Source organism: Canis lupus, chromosome 1 (assembly GCF_011100685.1).
Source record: "Canis lupus familiaris isolate Mischka breed German Shepherd chromosome 1, alternate assembly UU_Cfam_GSD_1.0, whole genome shotgun sequence".
NCBI lineage: Eukaryota > Metazoa > Chordata > Mammalia > Carnivora > Canidae > Canis > Canis lupus.
Genome location: NC_049222.1, coordinates 47,867,130 through 47,889,049, shown reverse-complemented (window position 1 = coordinate 47,889,049; position 21,920 = coordinate 47,867,130). Strand labels below are relative to the sequence as shown.

Below are 21,920 nucleotides of genomic sequence, written 5' to 3'. Positions count from 1 at the left end.
CCCTAGCTCAGGACACCTGGGTGGCTCAGAGGTTGAGCTTCTGCCTTCAGCTCAGGGCGTGATCCTGGAGTTCCAGGATTGAGTCCCACATTGGGCTCCCTGCATGAAGCCTGCTTCTCCCTCTGCCTGTGTCTCTGACTCTGTGTGTCTCTCATGAATGAATAAATAAAATCTTAAAAAAAAAAAAGTCCCTAGCTCATAGAGTTCATGGAGAAAACACATCAAAAATACATGTGTAGTACTCAGCCAAACACCTGGCTCATAGGCTGTTAATCAGCCACAGCTGTGACTTCCAGAAACCATACTTCCAAATCTCTACACTTGTGCTCTGTCTGGGATCTGTATGGGACATCTCTTTCCATTTCTGCCTGATGGAACCCCATACAACTACCTTTAGGGGACTGAGCTTTTATTCAATGTTTATAAAATAGAGTCTTACTTCACCATCAACACTTTATAAACAACAGGGAAGAAATTCCTGTGGGTTTGAATGATCAACTTAATAAAAAAATAAAATTGAAAATATAAGTCCTTAAGAGCAAATCAGATTTAAAAATCTACTCATTCTCTTACCGGATTTGTAATTGTGATGATTTCTCCTTCATTAACCGTCAGTTCATTATTTCCAGGCTCAGCAGCAAAGTCATACATAACCCGAGCCTGTTGGGAATAGCAACAGAGGAAGTTACAAATGTAAACTTCACAGTAAAAAACCAAACAATCTTTATCATACACTTTGTAAACATGCTGGTATGAACAAACACTCATGACTGTGGCTGTGGTTTTTTGAAATAAAGGAAGACATATTACCAAAATGATTCATCAGCCCTATTGTGAGGAAGAGGACACCAATGGTGAGGGCCCCTGCTCTGTTTTGGAAACAGGGAAGGTTTCTCATAGCTGCCTACACTGCTTTCAGGGACCAGCCCCCAAAATGTTCTCAAAACACACCCTTTTCATCAAGGGGGGGGGGAGTGTACCTTTTTTTTTTTTTTAAAGATTTATTTATTTGAGAAAAAGAGAGAGAACGTGCATGAGTACATACTGGAGCAAGTGATGGGGCCAGGGGCAGAGGGAGAGAGAATCTCACGCAGATTCCACACTGAGTATGCAGCTCAACACAGGGCCCAGTCTCAAACTCTGAGCTCACCACCTGAACCCAAACCAAGAGTCAGACATCCTACCTACTGTATCACCTAAGTACCCCAATACCCTTTCTTTAAGGAAGTAAGAAGTGGAAATGGAGATATCATTCATTCTGGGCACACTCAATCTCAGGGACTGAAGGAACATACAGACACACACGTGTACACTCATTTAAGATGCATACATGCTCAAATTATTCCCTGGCAGTGAAAACTCTTGCTATTCTTTATCTAGAGCCACTGGGATGAATTTTAATAATGTGGTACCCCTAGCCAACTAAACTCAGAACTTAAGATCTGGGTAGCGAGATATACTTACATTCTTCTCCTAGAATATTTCCCCCTATACGGAAGCCTACACAGGGTTGTGTATACTGGTCAGGTAACCTAACAGCTGGGATTTTCAAACTTTTCCTGCAACAAAATCTTAATTTCATGGCAAACAGACTTAAGCTGTTCTAGCTGACGGGAGGTGGGGCTGCTCCTTCAGCCTCTTCCTCAAGAGGTTCCTAAAGGTGTCAACCCAGAAACATGGATTCTAGGAAAACCGCTATGCATTTATTCCAAGATGATCACTGTTGTAAACAATAGATATATATATTTTTATAGTATTTAATATATTTTTAATCCATTTCAAATTCTAAATTATCGTCTTTCATGGACCATCTCATAAAAGAAGGTCCATCTCATATACTGGAGATAACATGTACCTAGGAAACCGATGAGTTACTTTAAAAGTAACTGTTCTAAGTGGCAAGTTCAAGTATATGTACAGAGCTAGTCAAATAGGACTAACAGAACTGCACTCATTTAACAAGATACTTGCTGAACACCCACCATATGGTCAGAACTGCGCTAGGCCCTTCTGCTTGCCAGTGTGCTCCCCCACACTTGCTTAATGATGCCTGAAATACTCAGAACAAGGATAAAGGATTCACATCTACTGGTAAAAGGTTAAAAAAAAAAAAAAAACCCTCCAAATACTATTTTGACATACGTCAGAAGAAATAAAATGGACTGGGGGGATGAATATGCAACAAAGTTGGTAGAGTAATATGTTATTTACAGAATCTAGATGATAGGTGGATGGTGTTCAGTGGAAAATGATTTTGATTTTTCTATTTTTATATATTTGAGATTTTTTTCATAACAAAATGTTAGAAAGAAACAAATGGTTAGTCACAAAACTGGCATCAGCTCCTGGACTTCCATCCAGAGGCTGGGCAGGGGGTATAGGGAGCAGGTTGCAGGCACTGAGAAGTCTGAACGGAGTCATTACATGGGACAACAAGACCGTGTTGATGGCTCTTTCTCATACTGCTGCAAAAGCAGTTAGAATTCTGCTGGTCATGTTGTGGGGTATTTTTTTTTAAAAAACCGCATCACCCCAATCTCAATTTCTCATGCAACGAGGGCAGATACAGATAAATGCATGAGGAGGGTCCCTGGGCCAAGCACAGGCTTGGGCTTCCTGGGATACACAAATGAGCAACCTGCTGTTTGGTTCTTGTTCCTTAAGGATCCTGCTTAACATTTTTTTTTTTTAATGCAGCTAAATCTAGCTAATCCCCACTACAGAATACCAAAGACTATTCTTGTGTACCAAATGTCCAACTTGATGAAACAAGTCAAAAACTAATAATGGAAACTCCCTTACACATTTAAATATTATGGAACTTTAAGCCATGGAAAAATGTATATAAACACTGTAGGTTTATGTAAACACTGATTTAAGCCTTAAAAAAACAAAATAAAACCCAGAGATGCTTCTTAAAAATTAGAATTGAGAGAAATTTTAGAGAACGAAAAGAATGAAAAAAGCACATCCCCAAATGAGCAAAAACGTGTCAACAGAAAACAAAGTTGAGCAGTTACTTTTCCCAAGCTTAGGTAGCCTAGAGGCCCCTAGAATGTAAACCTTTGGGGCACTGCCTCCCTTCACCTGCTTTTCCTGTTCCCATCCTTGTATCTGGCTTCCATCTGACTGCTCCTCTCCTCCACCAACAGGATTCCAAGATGCTGGCCCCCACCCCGACTGCCCGTCAGTCCCACTATGCTTCAGTCCCACTATGGCCTTCGAGAAGAGGTCCATTTTCTGACTGCTTTTCCCAGTGTTGGCTACACTTTAAGAAATGACTCAAGTATTTTCAGGAGCTAAACCTCTACTCGGTTCCTGGGCAGATGACGTGATACTGTATGTCGAACACATATGTCAACAACAATTAGTTTCTCCAATGGCAATACCAAAAAGTATTACAGATGAAGGTGAGGGGATAGTAGACTGCAATCTTAAACATCAGTTCCATTACCTAGCTGCAAATAAAAGTAAACATTAGCGGATCCAAAGCTCCAGACGTTCCAGGCACAGGAATGCGAAATGTGCCACCACACACCTGGTATGTGCATAATCCATCATCCTTAACACATTATTTCCTTTTGAGAGAAGAGAGAGAGGTATAAAAGTATTCATACTTTCTGGCTATGTTGTAAACATCTGTTATGTTGTCTGCTCCATGTCCCTTCCTTCTGGAAACTTCCTGCTTGACTCCATGCCATTGGTAAGCATATAAACCAAATAGGGATAAGGAGAACTCTTTCCCAGAAATTGATACAGATTCTGGTGAGCATGGGTCTTTTTCTCTGAAAATGCTGTCAAAGGCTAACCAGCTGAGGTAGGAGAAAGTCCATCTTTGGTGGAGTGTAATGGCAAAGAGAAAGAATGTTCTGAGGTGATCACTTGAAGGACAAGCCTGAAGCTACGTCTCCTGCTGTCAGACAAAGAGCCAACATCTCATTTCCACAGGTGCCTAAGCTAATGTGAGTTCAGATCCTGTTGCACAACGAAGACAGTTCAAGTCGATACAATCCAATAATCCCAAACCAAAGATTTATTAAGACATTCTAAATAAAGACAAGCACTGGATATAATAAGTACACTACTGCATTTCCTATTTTGCAAAAAGAAAACACTAGAACCTAAAATGAACAAGAGAATTAAACAGTTCAAAATGCAAAAAAACAAAACAAAACAAAACCAACCAACCAACCAACCAACCAACCAACCAACCAAGCAAAAAAGTTCATGTGGGGATCAGGATGCAGGAGACAAGTCCCCATTCTTAAGCATCTGCTTCTCTGGTTTGCATAAATCACAATTAACTGTTGGGAAAAGCTCTAAATCTTCGGTAGTGTAGCTCTCTCATTTTAAAAACAGAGACACTCAAATAGAAACTAAAATTAAAATTTCAAAGTACAGACAGATCCTTTATAACATGGTCCTTGAGAACCGATGTTGTGCATGTAAGTGGTATTTCTATATGACTAGTTCACCTTTTTAAATGCTAAGCTTGTGTTTTTTAAAAAAGATTTTCTTATTCACTTGAGAGGGTGAGCAGTGGGGAGGGGCAGAGGGAGAGGAAGGAGCAGGCTCCCTCATGAGCAGGGAAGCCCAGGGCCCTGGGGTCATGACCTGACCAGAAGGCAGATGCTTCACTGACTGAGCCACCCAGGCACCCCTCAAACGTTGAGCTTATTTTACTTAAGCACGCTCATTTGACTTTTTGTGAAATCATATAGTTAATGCCTCCTAGATCTCGCTTTTACATAACCATCAAGATCATAAGAAGAAAAAGAACTTCCTTTAATAGACTGAGAGCATTATTATGCCCTAAATACATGCAGATGTATTTGTCCTTATTCTAAATGATTATGACTTAAGTGCTTTTCAGTTTCTATTAATATATGATTTCAGGGACGTCTGCATGGCTTAGTGGTTGAGCATCTGCCTTTAGCTCAGGGAGTGATCCTGGAGTTGTGGGATCGAGTCCAACATCGGGCTCCCTGCATGGAGCCTGCATCTCCCTCTGCCTGTGCCTCTGCCTCTCTCTCTCTCTGTCTCTCATGAATAAATAAAATCTTTTTAAAAAAATCTATGATTTCAATTAAATCCTGATCTGTGCTTGTGCAGTTGTTATATTGCATCAAACAGCGAGTATTAAATTATCCCTGTAAAATTTTATCTGGTTAGATTTAGTCATGCTCCAACCTACTAAGTTTTCTGGATTCTGAAGCCATCATCTAACTATACCCAACCACGGCTCATCCTTCCCTGTCGAGAGTCATCAGAAAGCTCGTTACATACGCTTTCCATGGCTTCACCTGTGTCATTACGAAAGCTGTTAACATATGGCAGGGCTGAGGTCCCAGTCAGCCACAGATACTAAGAAACTCTTTCCCAGATGACATGGATAGATTATCACGTTTTGGGTTTGTTGCTCTAAGGTGGACCATGTTAGTATTTGGATTATTTTAAACTGAAGGCAATCGAGACCCTGCAGCTCAGAGGAAACGTCTGCCCTTCTCTAAGGTACAAAAAGAATCCACACTGGGGTCTTTCCCAGAATAAGGCTCGCTCGCTGAGATAAATTTTATCTGAGTGACGCATCTGTACAGCAGGGCAACCATCTAATTACAAGATATCTTTTCACTGCCCTGAGAAGTGCATTCCTTTCCTGTCAAATCCCGGACCCTGCCCCCTTCTCCTTCGTTCAGAAGGACATACTTGAAGGAGGACTTCATCCACCTGCATTTTGACCTCCAACTTTTTGATTCAGTTCTTCTGTCCAGCTTCTCTCTTAATTCAGGCAAAAGACCCTGTGAGCGAAGTATCTGTGATGAGCACGAAAACTACCCCCTGAAGCAATCATGTCTGCCCTGAGCCAGGGAGACCCCACACACCTGAGCCCAACAGGTGTACCCACCTGCACGTATTGCCCCGCATTTTCCTCATATAAACTGGGAAGTACCTCCAGCACTCTGTGGAGACCATCTGAGATGCTAGTGTGGGCTATTTCCCAGTGGGGGTCTCAATGAAATGAATTCATTTGTTTTACTACTGCTCCTTTCTCTGCCTGTGGATTTGTCAGCGGTGGATGGGGAGACCCCCCACCACCCAGCTAAATATATGCCTCACTTTGCCCATCTTTGAAATTTCCATGTCTGTGTGGATTCCCTGTATGTATGCTGTTAAATTTGGGATTTTCTCCTCTTAATCTGTCTCATGTTAATTTGATTCTTAGTCCGGCTAGAAGGACAGGAATGTCCTTAGAAAGGGACAGGAATTCTTGCTTGCAGACAGTTGGCATAGTTGGCAGGATCCTGTAACTCACTGGCCACTACTTGCCCGGACAGTACTGCAGCTGAGAGATCCTGGAACGTCTGACAAGCAGCCACAGAAGGAGAGATTTCTTACCATGTCAGTCTCCCAGAATCTCTACCTGCAGAGTCGATGGAGCGAGACTGGTGAGAGGTCTTTTCTTACTTTCTACATCTACATTAGGAGAAAATGTTTGTATAACTAGTTCCTTGGGCTTAGTGACTCCTTGGTTAAATTTGGTTACTGACCCATTTCCTCCCAGAGATGGTCTTTATTCTCCTTTGTGTCTTTTACATTGTTTGTTATCCTTGTTGCTAAGGGACATCTTGGAAGCCAAAGCCACAAAATTGGTGGGTCCGGGTCAAGTGCTTAAAAGCTGCTAGAGCATTCTCCACCCCAAGAAGACTGTCGTGATAGGATAAGTTGGTCACAGAACAGGGTAGATTGACCCTAGATCACTTGCCAAAATCAAGTAAACTGTACAATGAAGTACACTCCACTCTAAAACAATACACAGTCCCCAATCCCATAGCACATCCCTCTTAGATACTAGTATGGCTCCAGGAGGCCCAAGGCTTACAGAAAGCTGTTAGACTTTCCCTCTCATCGTGTTCTATGTCCTAAGAGCTCGGCTTATGACTAATGAGAATATGCTCTTTGGTCTCCACCATCCAGAGGGTACACCTTGGTGGTCGGCTGAACAGATGAGGATCTGAGGCTCTCCATCCAGCTATGCCAGCTCTCAGGGGGTGTCTATCATGAGAGGTTTCAGTCCATAGGAACTTTTGTCATCTCAACCTTCATTGCTTGATCAGTGCTACAAAGTTACATCCCAGAAGCACCTGCCTGGTGTTACAGATTAGTAAGCCTGTGACTGGAGGCATCTCACATTCTCTTGTTATCAAAACTAGAGACAGCATTTTCACTGCACCATCCTTACTGCCTGTGCCCTTTGCTTTCTTAGCCTAATTTTGGGAGTAAACTTTTGAATCATGGGGTCTGTGTCATCTATGCCCTTTTCTGGAAGCCTCTTTCATCTTTGGTTAAGGCACTAAAAGGCTTATTGGTTTGAATTGCTATTAATAGATCCTACTCACCAATGGCCAGATAATGGTTCCTTTAAATTGGTTATTTAAAAAAAAAAAAGAAAAAGAAAGAAAGAAATGAAAGAAATTGAAAGAAAGAAAGAAAAGAAAAGAAAAGAAAAGAAAAGAAAAGAAAAGAAAAGAAAAAAAGAAAAGAAAAGAAAAGAGCTCTCAATTGTCTTATTAGTGTAATGGCTAGCCTCAGGGACTCCCCTGACAAGACAAAAGAACAGAAATTAGCCTTAAGACTTAAAAACCAATGTCCACATACAAAGTAAATTCCCCTTAAAATCCAGACTCACCTGCCTGTTTTAACTTCCCTCTCCCTGCAAGATTTACAGAGTTCATTCTGGCCTAATCTCTAGGTTTTAAGTAGCTGGGATGCTCATGTAAAAGCTGAAAGCCAGAATATAAATCTAACAAAAGCAACTGAGACTGGCAATAAGGCTGGCACAGCTCCTACTCTCCAGGGCTCTGGGATCAGGCTCTGCCCGCTTTGGGCATTCCTGCAGCTGTATCCTAGACTACCCCACTGCCAAAGAATTCACATTCTCTGGACAGCACAGATCTTTTAAACTATAAAATCCTTTTACCCTACCCCATTTAGAGAGTAATTAGATTATTTGACTATATTCATAACTTTGGCTTCACTAAGCAAATAGATGACCAAAATTTCTCCTAGGCCCTTAGTCAAGTGATCTGCAAAAGGCCAATGTTCAGAGACTAAAGCCAAGGGTTAATTTTGTACCCAGAAAAAAAAAAAGGCTTTGTTAAAATGCTTTATGCATATTTTACAAAGTCATAAATCTCTTGGTTCCCATCTTAGTTAAAATTCTCCCTGATATAAAGAAGCAAATTTAGTTAAAAATATGGGCCAGTGGCGCCTGGGTTGCCCAGTGGGTGAAATGTCTGCCTTTGGCTCAAGTCATGATCCCAGAGTCCTGGGACCATCAGGCTCCTTGCTCAGTGGGGAGTCTGTTTCTCCCTCTCCCTCTGCTCCCCTGCTTGTGCTCTCTTTCTCTGTCAAATACATAAATAAAATGTTAAAAAAAAATAAGAACATGGACCAATCCTTTGATACTCAGGCTGTAATCCAGGCCTTTGGGGAATTAGGAACACCTGTCTTTCTTTTACAAACCCCTAAAACCCAAACTGCAACTCTAGAAACAGGTTAAAGCTCACCAATCTCCAAGCTTCACCTATTCCTCTCACAAGGCTCGTACATATTATAAAGATCAGAATACTGGAACAAAATTGTTCTGCACCTAATAGAAACAAAATTAAGGTTTTGTTTGTATCTTGTCTGTGTATTATTTGGTGTGTCCATGTATATTGTAAATGTGAGATATTTTCTCTAATTCTGGATGATACTACTAAAATTAATTTGTAAAAGAGCTTTAGTTAAAGGCAAGCACTTGTAAGGCCAGGCCATTCTAAAACTCAGAAACTAACCCAAATGTTTTTCAAGTTCAAGTGATCTGGGACAATATTCAGTATTAAAACTAACTTAAGGTTGCTGGTTTAATTAAAGCAGACGTGTATTTAGAGTTATCAGCATTAAACATAAAACGTTTATTCTGCTTGTGTTTACTAAAAGTCAAGTAAGTTCATGATATCTCCGTTGCAAAATCTGCCAGAGCAAAAAACCAGAGTAACGGCTGATTTTGTCTGATGCCTCATCAAGTTTTATGGATAGTCTGGGCAAAACTGTTAAGAACAAGTAAATTAAACAGAGGTAAATAAAAACGGTTTGTAGGTAAACTTTTAAATACCTTCCAAAATCTTTCATAACCTAAAATTTTAAAGTCTTGCTAAGTTAAATGATGAGTTCATTGATTATCTAGATCATTTCCAGTAAGATAAAATAAGGAAACATAATCATACTTTGTGTTTTACTGAAAGTAAATGGGGGGGGGGGAAACCACATTCATATAAAATATAAATCTGCCAATCTAAAGAATTCTGGTGTGACAGTTCACAATTGCTTACTACTTAGTTTCCACTAGAAATTAAGGTTTCTAAGCATTAAGAATTCTAACAAATGTAATTAAGACCGCTGGAAACAACAAGGGAAACAAGTTGATAGGTGAGGAAAATGAGACGTGCTTTTGATAAGAAAAAGTATGAGGAATGAAAATACCTATTGTTGGGGAAAAAGAAAATAATTTTGTCTTCAAGTGGGGCTGGTTATTTAAACAGGGAAAATTTAGGACAAAATCTGAATGTAAAAAAGAACCTTGTAGGGCAGCCCCGGTGGCGCAGCGGTTTAGCGTCGCCTGCAGCCTGGGGTGTGATCCTGGAGACCCGGGATCGGGTCCCGCATCAGGCTTCCTGTATGGAGCTTTCCCCTCTGCCTATGTCTCTGCCTCTCATGAATAAATAAATAAAATCTTTAAAAAAAAACATTAAAAAAGAACCTTGTAGAAGATTTATGGAGAAACAATCTTTGGAAAGGAACTATGTGTGGTCGCCACTGGCTGAGATGAGGATAAATTTAAATAAGTAAATGAGTTTTAATATCAAAAGTACCCCAGTACAACATTTTTGGCCTTTTCTTTGTTAAAACTACAAACTTGAACTACTTGTCTTGAACTTGAACTACTGGTCTGTTCTCCCTAAGAAACTGTAAACAAAAGTTTTTCTTTACCTTTTAAGTTATCTACGTAAGAAATAATTATTCTATTTGCCAAAATAATTTCCTATGTTTATCAGCTCTTTGATTGCTTATGAAACCTGAGTCTTAAAACGAAAAGAGTTAAATTTTGCTCAGAACTTTGTAACCTCTATTTGCCTTTGAAATCTTATATTGTCATTGTGGTTAAATGGATAATTAAATATTGTTTCATAATGACATCATTCTATTTAATCAAATGCTCAAACCTTTTGATATTTCTGACATACATCCCAAAATCAATTTTTTAAAAAAGACTTTATTTATTTGAGAGAGACAGAGAGAAAGCACACATACAAGCAGGGGGAGCAGCCAAGGGAGAGGGAAAAGCAGGATCTCCACTGAACAGGGAGCCTAACATGGGACTCGATCCCAGGACTCTGGGATCATGACCTGAGCGGAAGGCAGATGCTTAACGCAAGCGGCCCCCAAAATCAATTTCTTTCTTTTTTTTTTTTCTTCAAAAATCAATTTCTAAAGTAAAATCTTTTGACCACAATCTGAGGTGTTCCCAAGGGCCTGCAGAACATTTCAAAGATTTCTTTTTGAGAAAGTAAGGTAATTAGGCTTATTTGGTATGTTAAATTACATGTGAAGCATTGTCAAATAAATGATATTCCCATTATACTTATATAGATATGTTATTAAAATTAAGTGTTCTAAGAATTATATGAGACCCCTAGAAATCTGATGTCCTGGTATGTTTTATTATCCTAAAGTATCCTTTATTATCCTAAAGTGTATGTCACAAAAATAACTAAATTTCCTTTGTCAATTGCACTGTCATGAACTCTAGTCAGACTTCAATCATGGCCATTTTAAAGTTTATCATCATTTACAGACAGTTATACTTTTACTCAGATGCCTTCAGAGAAGTTTCCACAAATGTGCTGCATCTTCAATGAGACTCATGAAAAAAAAAAAAACTGAGTAGCGGCATCTGGAAGCCTTCAGGTTATAAAACTGAACTAGATAAAAACTCTAAAACTAGTAGAAGAACTGGATTCAAGAATTAGTAATGCAGAACTGAGTAAGTTGAGGAAGATAATTACATTTTATGACTTTTTGTTTAACATTGCTGACTTTTTAAAAATGTTTCCCAGATTTAAAAAAAAATTTTTGCTCTAAGGTTGACTTACTGCAATTTGATAAAATACACTTTTTTTGGGACAAATTGAAACATTTCTTTTCTAAACCCTATTGGAGCCCTCCAGAATTCAGAAACTCTTAGTGAGTCTTCCTATATGTGCATGGCAATCTTTTTTTTGGCATAAGTTCAGTATGAATCTGTTCTCCTAATGACAGGATGCCACTGGAAACATTGGTTGTATCACCACATGACTGGAATGCCATATTTGAGAGAGACATGCATAGCCTCAGATGTGACGAGACAGCTTTAGGGAACTAACAACTTTATGGAGCCAATAAAACTCCCTTAGAAATGTCAGCCTGGCACCTTGCTTACAGAGTTCCCAGCAGCCTGGCTATCATAGGTCTAACTTTAAGAATCCCCCTGTATCACCACTACCTGAAATGAGTTTGTCCAAACTGACCTGCTGTTATCAGGACTAAGACACTGGTTCACTGAGATAAAGCAACCTACCAGCTCAACACACAGCTTGAACTCAGGACCCTGAGATCAAGACCTGAGCTGAGATCAAGAGTCTGATCTGAGCCACCCAGGCGCCCCTCAGCTCAACTTTTAACATGTGAAACTCCCAGGCTGAGGGCTCAAGAGAAACTTCTGCCCCTCCATTAACTACACAGAAGAATCCACGTTGGGGGTCTTTCACCAAATAAGGCTTACTCGCTGAGATAACCCATCTGTATGGCAGGGCAACCATCTAATTACGTGATATCACTCTTCTCACTGCCTTGGAAAGTGCATTCCTTTCCTCTGGAGTCCCAGACCGCCATCCCCTTCTCCTTAGTTCAGAATGACACATACACTTCATTTTGCCTGTCATTGGAATTTTCACGTCTGTGTGGATTACCCAGACATATGCTATTAAATTTGACTTTTTCCAGTTAATCTGTCTCACGTCGCTTTGATTTGTAGTCCAGCTAGAAGGACCCTTTAAGGGACACGAACTCCTGCTCCCCTACAAAAGAAGTAGTCTGGGGCACCCAGGTGACAGAGTCAGTTGAACATCAGACTCTTGATTTCGGCTCAGGTTATGATCTAAGAGTCATGGAATGGAGCCCCACGTCAGGCTCAGTAGGGAGTTTGCTAGAAGGTTCTCTCCCACTGACCCTCCCCTTCAGCTTAAGCAAGCACACACACATGTTCTCTCTCAAATCTTTAAAAATGAAAAAAAAAAGAATTGGTTTCCTTAAATGTTCACAAGTAATGTGCTTAATATCTATTCAAGAATATAGTCAAGATGATAAAGTTCTGTTAAGGTTTTAATTTTAATAGTTGTTCTAGTAAAAGATCTTTTCCCAAAACAAGAAATTTCTACAAAGAACTAGTAGCAGCCATCAAGAACCACTGAAAACTTTTCTTATGCAAAAATTTCAGAAATAAAATCGGTGAAATTGATATGTTCAAGTGTTTTTTCCTAAAATGGGTTTGTATCCATTTTCCTGAAATATGATGCACTTAAGAGGAATTCTGTAACTAGTAATCAATTATATGAGCAATTTGAAAATTTCCAAGATATATTTAGGATAATCTTAAATCTGAGTGTAACAGAGGGCAATTATACAATCACAAGAGGAACAGAAAAGAAGTTCTGAATAGCCATCATAAATAAATCACATTGTACCATCCATTTCCACATTCCCCCTCCCTGTATTCCACGCATGGAGAATAGTTGTGGAAAGCACTGAGGACCAAGGAAATCCTCAGAACCAAACCAAACCATGCTGCTAGAGATTGGGATGATTTTAAGAGACTTTCTACCCAAACTCACCCGGATCAAAGCTTATTTATGTATTGTATATAAGAACAATCAGACAAAGGTGTTTTAATAGTTATTTGTTTAGGTGGCATCAAACTGGTCATATCATATATAACATCACTATGACCAAGTAATATGCCAAAACACACACTTCTGACACCCACATGTGACAGCCTGTTCTGCCCACTGCTTCATAATGGCACATACATACGAAAAGTTAACTGGATTTTTTATTTTTAAGGCTATATCAAAATGACTGCATTATACTGAACACTTTGATGTAGTTGCTTTAAATTGGGGCCAGTTTTTCTTTCTGTAAAGGGCAGGATACTAAACACTTTAAGTTTTGCAAGTCTTACAATCGGTCTCTGCTGTACTTTAAAGCTACCATACACGGTATGCAAATGACTGTGGCTGCATTCCAATAAAACTTTATTTACAAAAAACACATGGCAGGCTGGATCTTGCTCATGGGCCACAATTTGCTAATCCCTATAACATGGCTGGGAACAAAGTTATTTTAAAAAAATCAATATACATTGCACGACTTATAAAGGAAAGAATCTTTGTAATTCTTTTCACAAATAATTACTCTTTCTAATATAGAGAGCTTCTAGAACTTAAGAAAAAAGATCAGCAACCCAGAAAAATGGGCAGAGGAACAAATAGTTCATAGGAAAATATAAATGGTACTTAAATATATGAAAAAAAAAAGCCTGATTTTACATAAAGAAAGAAAAATTAATTTGGGAGAGGTTGCCAGATTTCCATTAGGAGCTGTATCATTTAAACTACCACCAGCAAAATACATATATATGAGAGTAATGGTTCTCTGTATCTTCACAGACAGAATAAATTACCCAGCTTTTGAATTTTCTGCCAATTGGGAAAGAGAAAAATGCTATCTCAATATAGTTTTAAAGATAAATGGACTCTGACTCAGAATCTCATTTTGGGACTCCACTCTCAAGATGCACCTCTTTGTACCAGGGTATTTACAACAGCACAATCTGCCATGTCAAAGGACTGTACACAACCCTGGTGTCTGGTCATAAGGAACTGGCTGAATGAACCATGGTCTGTCACAAGAGTGTAGACCAAGCTTCAGAAGGGATATAGAATAGCTACTTCTTTCCTACGCAGGATATTTATATTTGCCAGTATTTCCACCAAAAAGCACTAGAAAAATCAATTATTTTAAAATTGGTTACCTATAGAGATGGGAGAGTAGGAGTGGATTTCTTTTCACATCATTTCCACGTTAACTGTGTACATGTCCCGCCTGCCCTAGAATTCTCCATTAAAATAAGAGGAGAGAAAGACCATTTACAGTAATAGCAAAAAATAGAAACCTATTTGGAAAAAGCTTTACAGTGTTCCTGAAAGACACTGAAAATTGGAAAAGCTACAGAGTGTGGCAGATTATTTGCCAAAGTGGCCACAAGAAATCCTCCTCTCTCTATATGGATATCACCTTTGCAATGTGACTTTGCCACTCTTCCCAATAAGAAGTGAAGGCTACTTTCCTACTACCTCTTGGTTCTGGTCTTGTTCATGCACTCGTCTTGGCCAACACAGTAACATCAAATGTGACAGAAGGAAAGGCATGAAAGGCACTTGCACATCGAGCCTTGCTCTGTCTTGTTACCAGGCTCGCCTCTGTGCCCACTGAGCCAGCCAGGGTTGGCCTCTGCAGACGAGGCCATTGCACCCCAGCCAGCCAAGCTGTACACTGTGAGAGTCCAGCATTGTGGGCAGGCCACTCAAAGCTTATCCAGCCTCAGCTGGGCTTTCCAGATCACAGGAACCACCCACAGCCTACCCACGGAACTAAAGAAAAATTCTTTGTTGTTTTAAGTTACTGAGTTTGGGGGTACTTTCTTATGCAACAGAAACTTAATTTATACAAAGAACCTTCCCATGTTTTTAGATGGGAAGCCCCAGGATCATTAAGATAGCATCTCTGTTTACCGTTTTTTTTTTTTTTTTAATTTTTATTTATTTATGATAGTCACACACAGAGGGGGGGGGGGCAGACACACAGGCAGAGGGAGAAGCAGACTCCATGCACCGGGAGCCTGACGTGGGATTCAATCCCGGGTCTCCAGGATCGTGCCCTGGGCCAAAGGCAGGCGCCAAACCGCTGCGCCACCCAGGGATCCCTGTTTACCGGTTTTAATAAAAATCTGAACAGTTTTTTTTTTTTTTTCCTGAAACAGAACAAACTGATCCTAAAATTTGTTTTGGCCATATAAATACACAAGAATAGCAGAAAAAAAAAAAAGTTTTTTTCACAGAAAGACAAGCAGAGACTAGAATAAGTAGAAAGTTCACAACGAGTCCCAAAGACACATACGGTAGCAGGATGCAACAAAGTAGTATGACCGGCATTATATTGTTTTACAATAAACGAGCAGATCTCTAGGGGAAAAAAAAACAAAGTGAATCACCACCTCATGCCTTACACCAATATAAATTCCAGATTGGAACAAAGATTTACATGAAAAGAAGGAAAGCAGGAAGGTAGAGAGGGAGGGAAGGAAGAAGGAAGGAAGGAAAGGAAGGGGTAAGGGAGGGAGGGATCACAGAGCTAGTACCCAGATTACAATCGTCAAATCGCATTTTTCATCAAATGGCATCAGATTTACTAAAAAAAGGCTGATTTCAGGTTTCAAAGAAAAAAAAACAACAAACACACAAGAACAAAACCCACACACAGTATACAAAGATGGGCCAGGGAATCTTTTCCTTCAGATATTAAGACACTAACAAAACCTGCTATGACCCTATCAAAAAGACACAGGCTCCAACTTGCAGAGGACCTTGCTGTCCAAAGAAGGGACAATATAAGCGTCAATAAGGACAAGGATTACAGTAGCCTGAAACATCAAATTTATTTAAATCTGTGAGTTAAAAATGATAAAAATAATTGGTCACTATTATAGGATACTAGGGAACCAATGCATTTTGAAAACCAGTAAATATAGGTAAAACAAAGCAGGCATTTATCCTGCCCCTCCTTTACAAATTGTAGCACTAACTAATCAAGTAATAGATAAGTGTCTGTTTATAAAAATATTCTAGGTAATACAAAATGGTGCAATCACTATGGAGATCAATATGGGTTTTCTTAAAATATTTAAAAAATAGAACTACCATATGACCCAATAATTCTGAGTATTAATCCAAAAGAACTGAAATCTGGATCTCAAGAGATACTGGCAGTCCCATACTTACTGTAGCATTATTCATAATAGACAAGGTATGGAAACAACCTAAATGTCCTTTGACAGATGAATGGGTAAGGAAAATGTGGTATATACATACATATATGATAGAGTATTATTCAGCTTTAAAAAAAAGAAAATCTGCAACATGCATAAATGTGGATGAACCTTGAAGACAGTTTATAAATGAAATAGATGAAAAAGGAATAATAGAACTAGAACATCATTTTCAATCCCTAATAATTTAATGCATCTAAGCATAGTACCTCCAAAAGCCAGAAACCATTTGCCTTCTGACGGAATGCAATGCCAATTACGAAAAATACTTGAAAAGATAAAAGAGATTGCATCTTATGGCCACTTTAGATCCTCATACCAATTTATAGGAAAGATAAAGGAATATATTAAATTATGCAATGAGTATGTGATAAGAAAACCCAGATGTGGGACACCTGGGTGGCTCAGCAGTTGAGTCTGCCTTCAGCTCAGGTCATGATCCTGGGGTCTTGGGATCGAGTCCTGCATCAGGCTCCCTGTGAGGAGCCTGCTTCTCCCTCTGCCTAAGTCTCTTCCACTCTCTATGTCTATCTCATGAGAAGAAAAGAAAGAAAAGAAAAGAAAAGAAAAGAAAAGAAAGAAAAGAAAAGAAAAGAAAAGGAGAAAAGGAAGAAAAAGAAGAAAAAGGAAAAGAAGGAAAAGGAAAAGAAGGAAAAGAAAGAAAGAAAAAGAAAGAAAGAAAGAAAAGAAAGAAAAAAAAAGAAAGAAAAGAAAAGAAAAGAAAAGCCCAGATCTAGTAAATTATAGAATCCATTTTCTCTAACAAATCTCAAAGACAGAAACAAGCCTGTTGGGGGAGGGAGTAGAATAGGAGAACCCATAAACTAGGAGATTTAGGAAATTGATCCCAACTGCAATATACGTCGACTTTATTTAGATTCTGAGTCCAACAGAATGCAAAAAAGGTTATAATATGAAAACTGAAAATCTGAATATTTAAGAGTTATGTGATACTTAAAAGTATTCAATTTTTAGGTATCAAAATGGTATTGAGGTTATAATTTTATTTATTTATTTTTAATAAATCATCTCTTTAAGGTTTACTGATGAGAGAGAGAGAGAGCTAGCGCAAGCACACAGGCACAGGGTTGGGGAGGGGGGCAGTGGACAGAAGGAAAGAAACCTGAGCAGACTCCTCTCTCAGCAGGAGCCAGATGCAGGACTCAATCTCACGACCCTGAGATCACCACCCCACCTGAAACCAAGAGTCTGAGGCTCAACTGACTATGCCACCCAGGCACCCCTGTGGTTATATTTTTAAAGGACTACCCATATTTAGAAACATACACAAAAATATTTACTGATGAAGAATTGCATTTCTTCAGAAATAATGCAAGAGCAGAGGAATGGGATGGGGTCTGGACCAAATGAGTCAACGGTTGTTGAAGCTGGGTAATGGGCATTTAGGCTTCGTTATACTATTGTTTTGGAAATGTTTGACATTCCCCATAAGAGAAAAGGCTTTTTGGGAAACTATAAAAGGTACCAAAGGAAATCTTAGGAAAATTAAAAAAAATAATCCTGCAGTAGAAGAGGACTTCAAATGTGAAACAGAATCTTAATATTCTTAAAAGGGAGGGAGAGTGAAATTTCTCTTCACCCAAATAAAACATACCTGCTTTGCCTGGCAAAAGCCAATATAAATAAGATAAAAATAAATGACAAATGAGTAAAAAAAACACTTGCAATTCATATCACAGACTAAAGGTTAGTTCCCCTACTCTACAGAGTTAACTACAAATCAGTTAAAGGGGGAAAAAAAAAGATGGTTCTAAAAATTGTAAAACATAACTTCTAAAACTAAACAAATATTTTTTCACCTATCAGCATAGCAAGGAAACAAAAATGAAACTCATAACATCATGTTGATGAAGACGTAGGTTCAGGGAAATAGGTTATTCCTATAGTGCAGATGAAGTGAGAGGCAATTCTGGTAATGTCTGTCAGAATTACACACACATCCTCTCTTACTCAGAAATTCCACTTCTAGGAATTCATCCCCTAGAAATACTCACATGTTTGCAAAGTGACGCGCATCAAAGGGTATTCACTGCAGCACTGTTTTGTAGGGACTGGTACAAAATAGAGTGTCCGCAGGAAGCAGAGCACCATGCTCCAGCAAAAAAGAATGAGGGTTTGCTCATTTTTCAGAAGTGCAATTATCTCTAATGAATGCGTTAAGAAAATAAAGCAAAGTATACCTTTTGTGCAGAAAAGGGGGGAAATGCCTCTGCTTGTATGTACATAGAATATCTCTGTAAGGACAGTAAAAAAAACCAGTAACATAGCCCCAAGGAGAGAAGCCAGCTGGCTGGGGGAGGGGACAGATAAGAGAAGAATTTCCAGAATCATCCCCTTTGCACCATTTTAGTGTTGTTGTTTTAACTAATATAAATGTACCCCTGGTCAACAAAATTAAAAATTGAAATCATGGTTTTGTACCTCCACCCAGGAAGCTCAGAACCTGTTGAAAATACCACAATCTATTGGGGAATGCTTCCTTGGTTGTAACAAAACACAAAATGCTCCAAAGTGCAAGAGGACTGGGAGGCCAACAGAATCTGTACTAAAGGCTACATCTTTCTGGAGCTCTCATTCTGAGTACTGTCACTTTCATTGCACAAAAATATATATGTAATACATTTTACAACAACAAAAGCAACACAATTATGTTTAGAGAAGGAAAAGTTTAAAAATGTTCTCTCCCCCCCCCCCCGCCCCCTTGCAAAGGGCACAAAACTCTAACAGAGTTGAAAGTAGCCTTCAAACATCATGCATTTGCCACACATGTTTGCACACACAGAACCAATTAGAAACACCACGGTACCTATGCTCTTCTACGCTTCATGTTTTATTTAATCTTAGGATTGTTGCTATCTGCACATCTACCTTGTTCTCTAACACAGCTGCAAGGTTACTAACCCACTTTGCAACTTCTAAGGCAAAGCCCAAGACAACTTAGCTGTGGTTAGGAAGGTAACTTTACCCCCACCCTAAATTAAAATACTTTTATTGTTTTTTCCTGATTATAAAAGGACACATGTAACTAAAAGGGGGCAGAAAGTTGAAAAGCAAACAGTACCCCAAATTCTAAAGACAACGGTTGAAAACTTACATACTCTATTAACAAGGTCTGCCTGCCACCACCACCCCTGCCCCCCTGCCAACCCAGCACTGGGTGTTGATAATGGTTTTCACCCCCACCTCCCCAACACACACACACACACACACACACACACACACACACACACAAGGGAAAGGAAATGTAATCGTTGTCAACATGGTGACGATGAGCTGACTTTGGAGCCAGACCACGCAGGGTCAACTCTCTACTTTACCATTTCAACAGCTTTCTAAACTTGGCCAAATTCCTTCAAGACTGTCTCAAATTCCTCCAGAATAAGATAAGGATAACAGCATGTGCCTTGTGACACAAGTGATAAATGAAGTCATTAATGCGAAATGCTTAGAACAGTGACTGGCACAAAGGGCCCAGTAAATGTCAGTTATCACGACCTCTGGGTCACTTGAACATTATATATACATTCCGTGTTGGGCTAAAAGTTGTAGCATAACTGTCCTCTTTCCAGCCTACCAAGAGGTCTGAACTAGCCTTGGGGTTCAAGACAAAAAACTGAGTACTGGGTTACTTATTCCCTCAGAAGGTGTTTCTGTAATCTGTTATTTCACCAGGTCTCCTGAGAACCAGCCCCACCTCCCAGCAGAGTCTACGATCCCCTGCCCCCCACCCCTGTGTATATGTAGTATTGTGTGCAGGTGGGAAATGACAGCAGAGTGGAGGATAATCTGCAGGGAGTCCCTCAACCCCAATCTTTTGTAAAAATAATAGGATAATGAAAATTCAATAAGAAAACCAAGTCTAAGATAAACTGGCAAAAATCAAAAGTTGATCTGTAAATAATAACTTGATAAAAAAAAATACAATTGGGAGGACATTCCCAATAGCAACAAAACCAAACCACAAAGCCCAAGAGATAACCATGGGCATGATGAACCTTAGTGAAGAAAGGCACATCAATAAATCATATCACATTCCTGAGAACAAAGGGATAACCATAAAGATGTCAGTCTATATACTGCAGTTTCACCCAAAATCTCAAGGGGATATTTTGGGAGAAAGTACAAATAAACTCATCCCAAACATATTGCAACCACTGAAAAAAGGGCACCTGAAACATACTATGACTTCAGAAATACAGAATGACAATACCTTATTTTTAGCACTTCAAAGCCACAAACAAAAAAGGACCGTGTTAAAATCTTTCAACATTTCATCTAGCTCTTTAATACAAACTCAGCATAGTTTCTAAAATGGCACAAAGTACCTTGAAATATTTATTTTCCCCATGACAGTGAAAACTTTGTTCAGATTAAACTGTCCTGTAAGATAAATTCTTGTTTCAGCCATTAGCCCCTTTCAGTTAGTGCTAATAATCATGGTGGGCAAGTACTACTTAGTCTTTACTACACTGATTACTTTGTACTGAGAACTCCAACACTCCCACTTGGGGGGGGAAAATACATGATCTCATGAAAGTTAAGAGAAATAGTCATCACAAAGGAATCTGTCAAAATATTGTATTACATTCAGTGCCTTAAGTTCCTCACGTGAACTGAAATTTCCCCTAAATCTGTATTTCTTAAATACAAAGATTCCCAGAGCTCATTTGTGCACTGGGGAAAGGTATAGGAAAGAGGATCTGAGCCATCATGCAGTCCACTGTTATCTGGCGACCTTGCAGATAAACTGTGAAACACCAAGTATGTGCAGGATGACAAAAATGAATGTGTGCCCTAGAACTCCAGTATCATTGTCTTGGTATAACCTGAATCCACTGAGGGCCTTGGAAGGATTAAACTATTAAAAGTGGAATTAAAGAGGCTATAGTACAGACCAAATAAAACAGAGAAGATAAAGACTAGTACATTAAGTCACACACCAAATTTCAGTAGTTAAAATAACAAGATCAGAATCATAGTAGAAGGCCACAGTGGAGGAACTGGTACTAGATTTTCCCTCTTACCACATACAGCAAAAATAAAAAATAAAAAAAAAAATACTGGACAAAACACGTGAAACAACCGTTTCCAGATCTTGAGCAAAAGGGCAGAACAGGACAGTGAACTCCAAGAGAAGGGAAGCAGATGAAGTGAACCCCAGGATGGCCCCAACCTTCTGCCTGGAGGCACCTTCAGAACCAACCACTAAGAGAAGAATCCAAGCAGAGAGCCCCACGCAGAAAGCACAGGTCCTGCTAAGGTGAAGAGACAGTGAGCCTAGAACTCCAGGAGGCTCAGCAACAGAGGACAGACTCTCAGAAAGCAGCTACCCAAAGAAAAAGCTCCAGAAATCTGCACCAAGGTCTCCTTGAGCCTGCTGATGGATACTAAGATGCACACAATAGGGTAAAACTCTTTAAGACAAAGCAGACAACAATTACAGGGGAGCTCAGAAAATGCTGAGGTCAGGCAGGGCTGGAGTTGTGACAAGCCAGAGTGGAGAAGCTTCACTGAATACATCCAAAGCATTCATGGTAGCAACCCCAACAGGGCTGGGGTTGGGCTAAAAGCACCCTAGGATAAGATTACTGTGGACACTCCTCTTGCCCCCTCAAAACTTAGAATAAGTCTTGAAAAAACTGGACTGATTCACAAG

General features: G+C 39.4%; 1 protein-coding gene across 2 annotated transcripts in view; it reads right to left on the bottom strand.

The window, feature by feature from the left end:
• The window catches only part of SNX9 (sorting nexin 9), a 111,283-nt gene that overhangs the window by 62,977 nt on the left and 26,386 nt on the right, over positions 1 to 21,920 (bottom strand). Inside the window, exons 1-2 of one of the 2 annotated variants that reach the window (XM_038526429.1) lie at positions 19,582 to 19,713; positions 574 to 660 (exon numbers count right to left, since the gene is read on the bottom strand). In XM_038526429.1, coding sequence (XP_038382357.1) covers positions 574 to 660; positions 19,582 to 19,584 — 90 coding nt within the window. In that variant the 5' untranslated portion in view covers positions 19,585 to 19,713. Of the gene's footprint in view, positions 1 to 573; positions 661 to 19,581; positions 19,714 to 21,920 lie in introns of those variants that run through there. The other variant, XM_038526430.1, reaches the window with a different exon arrangement.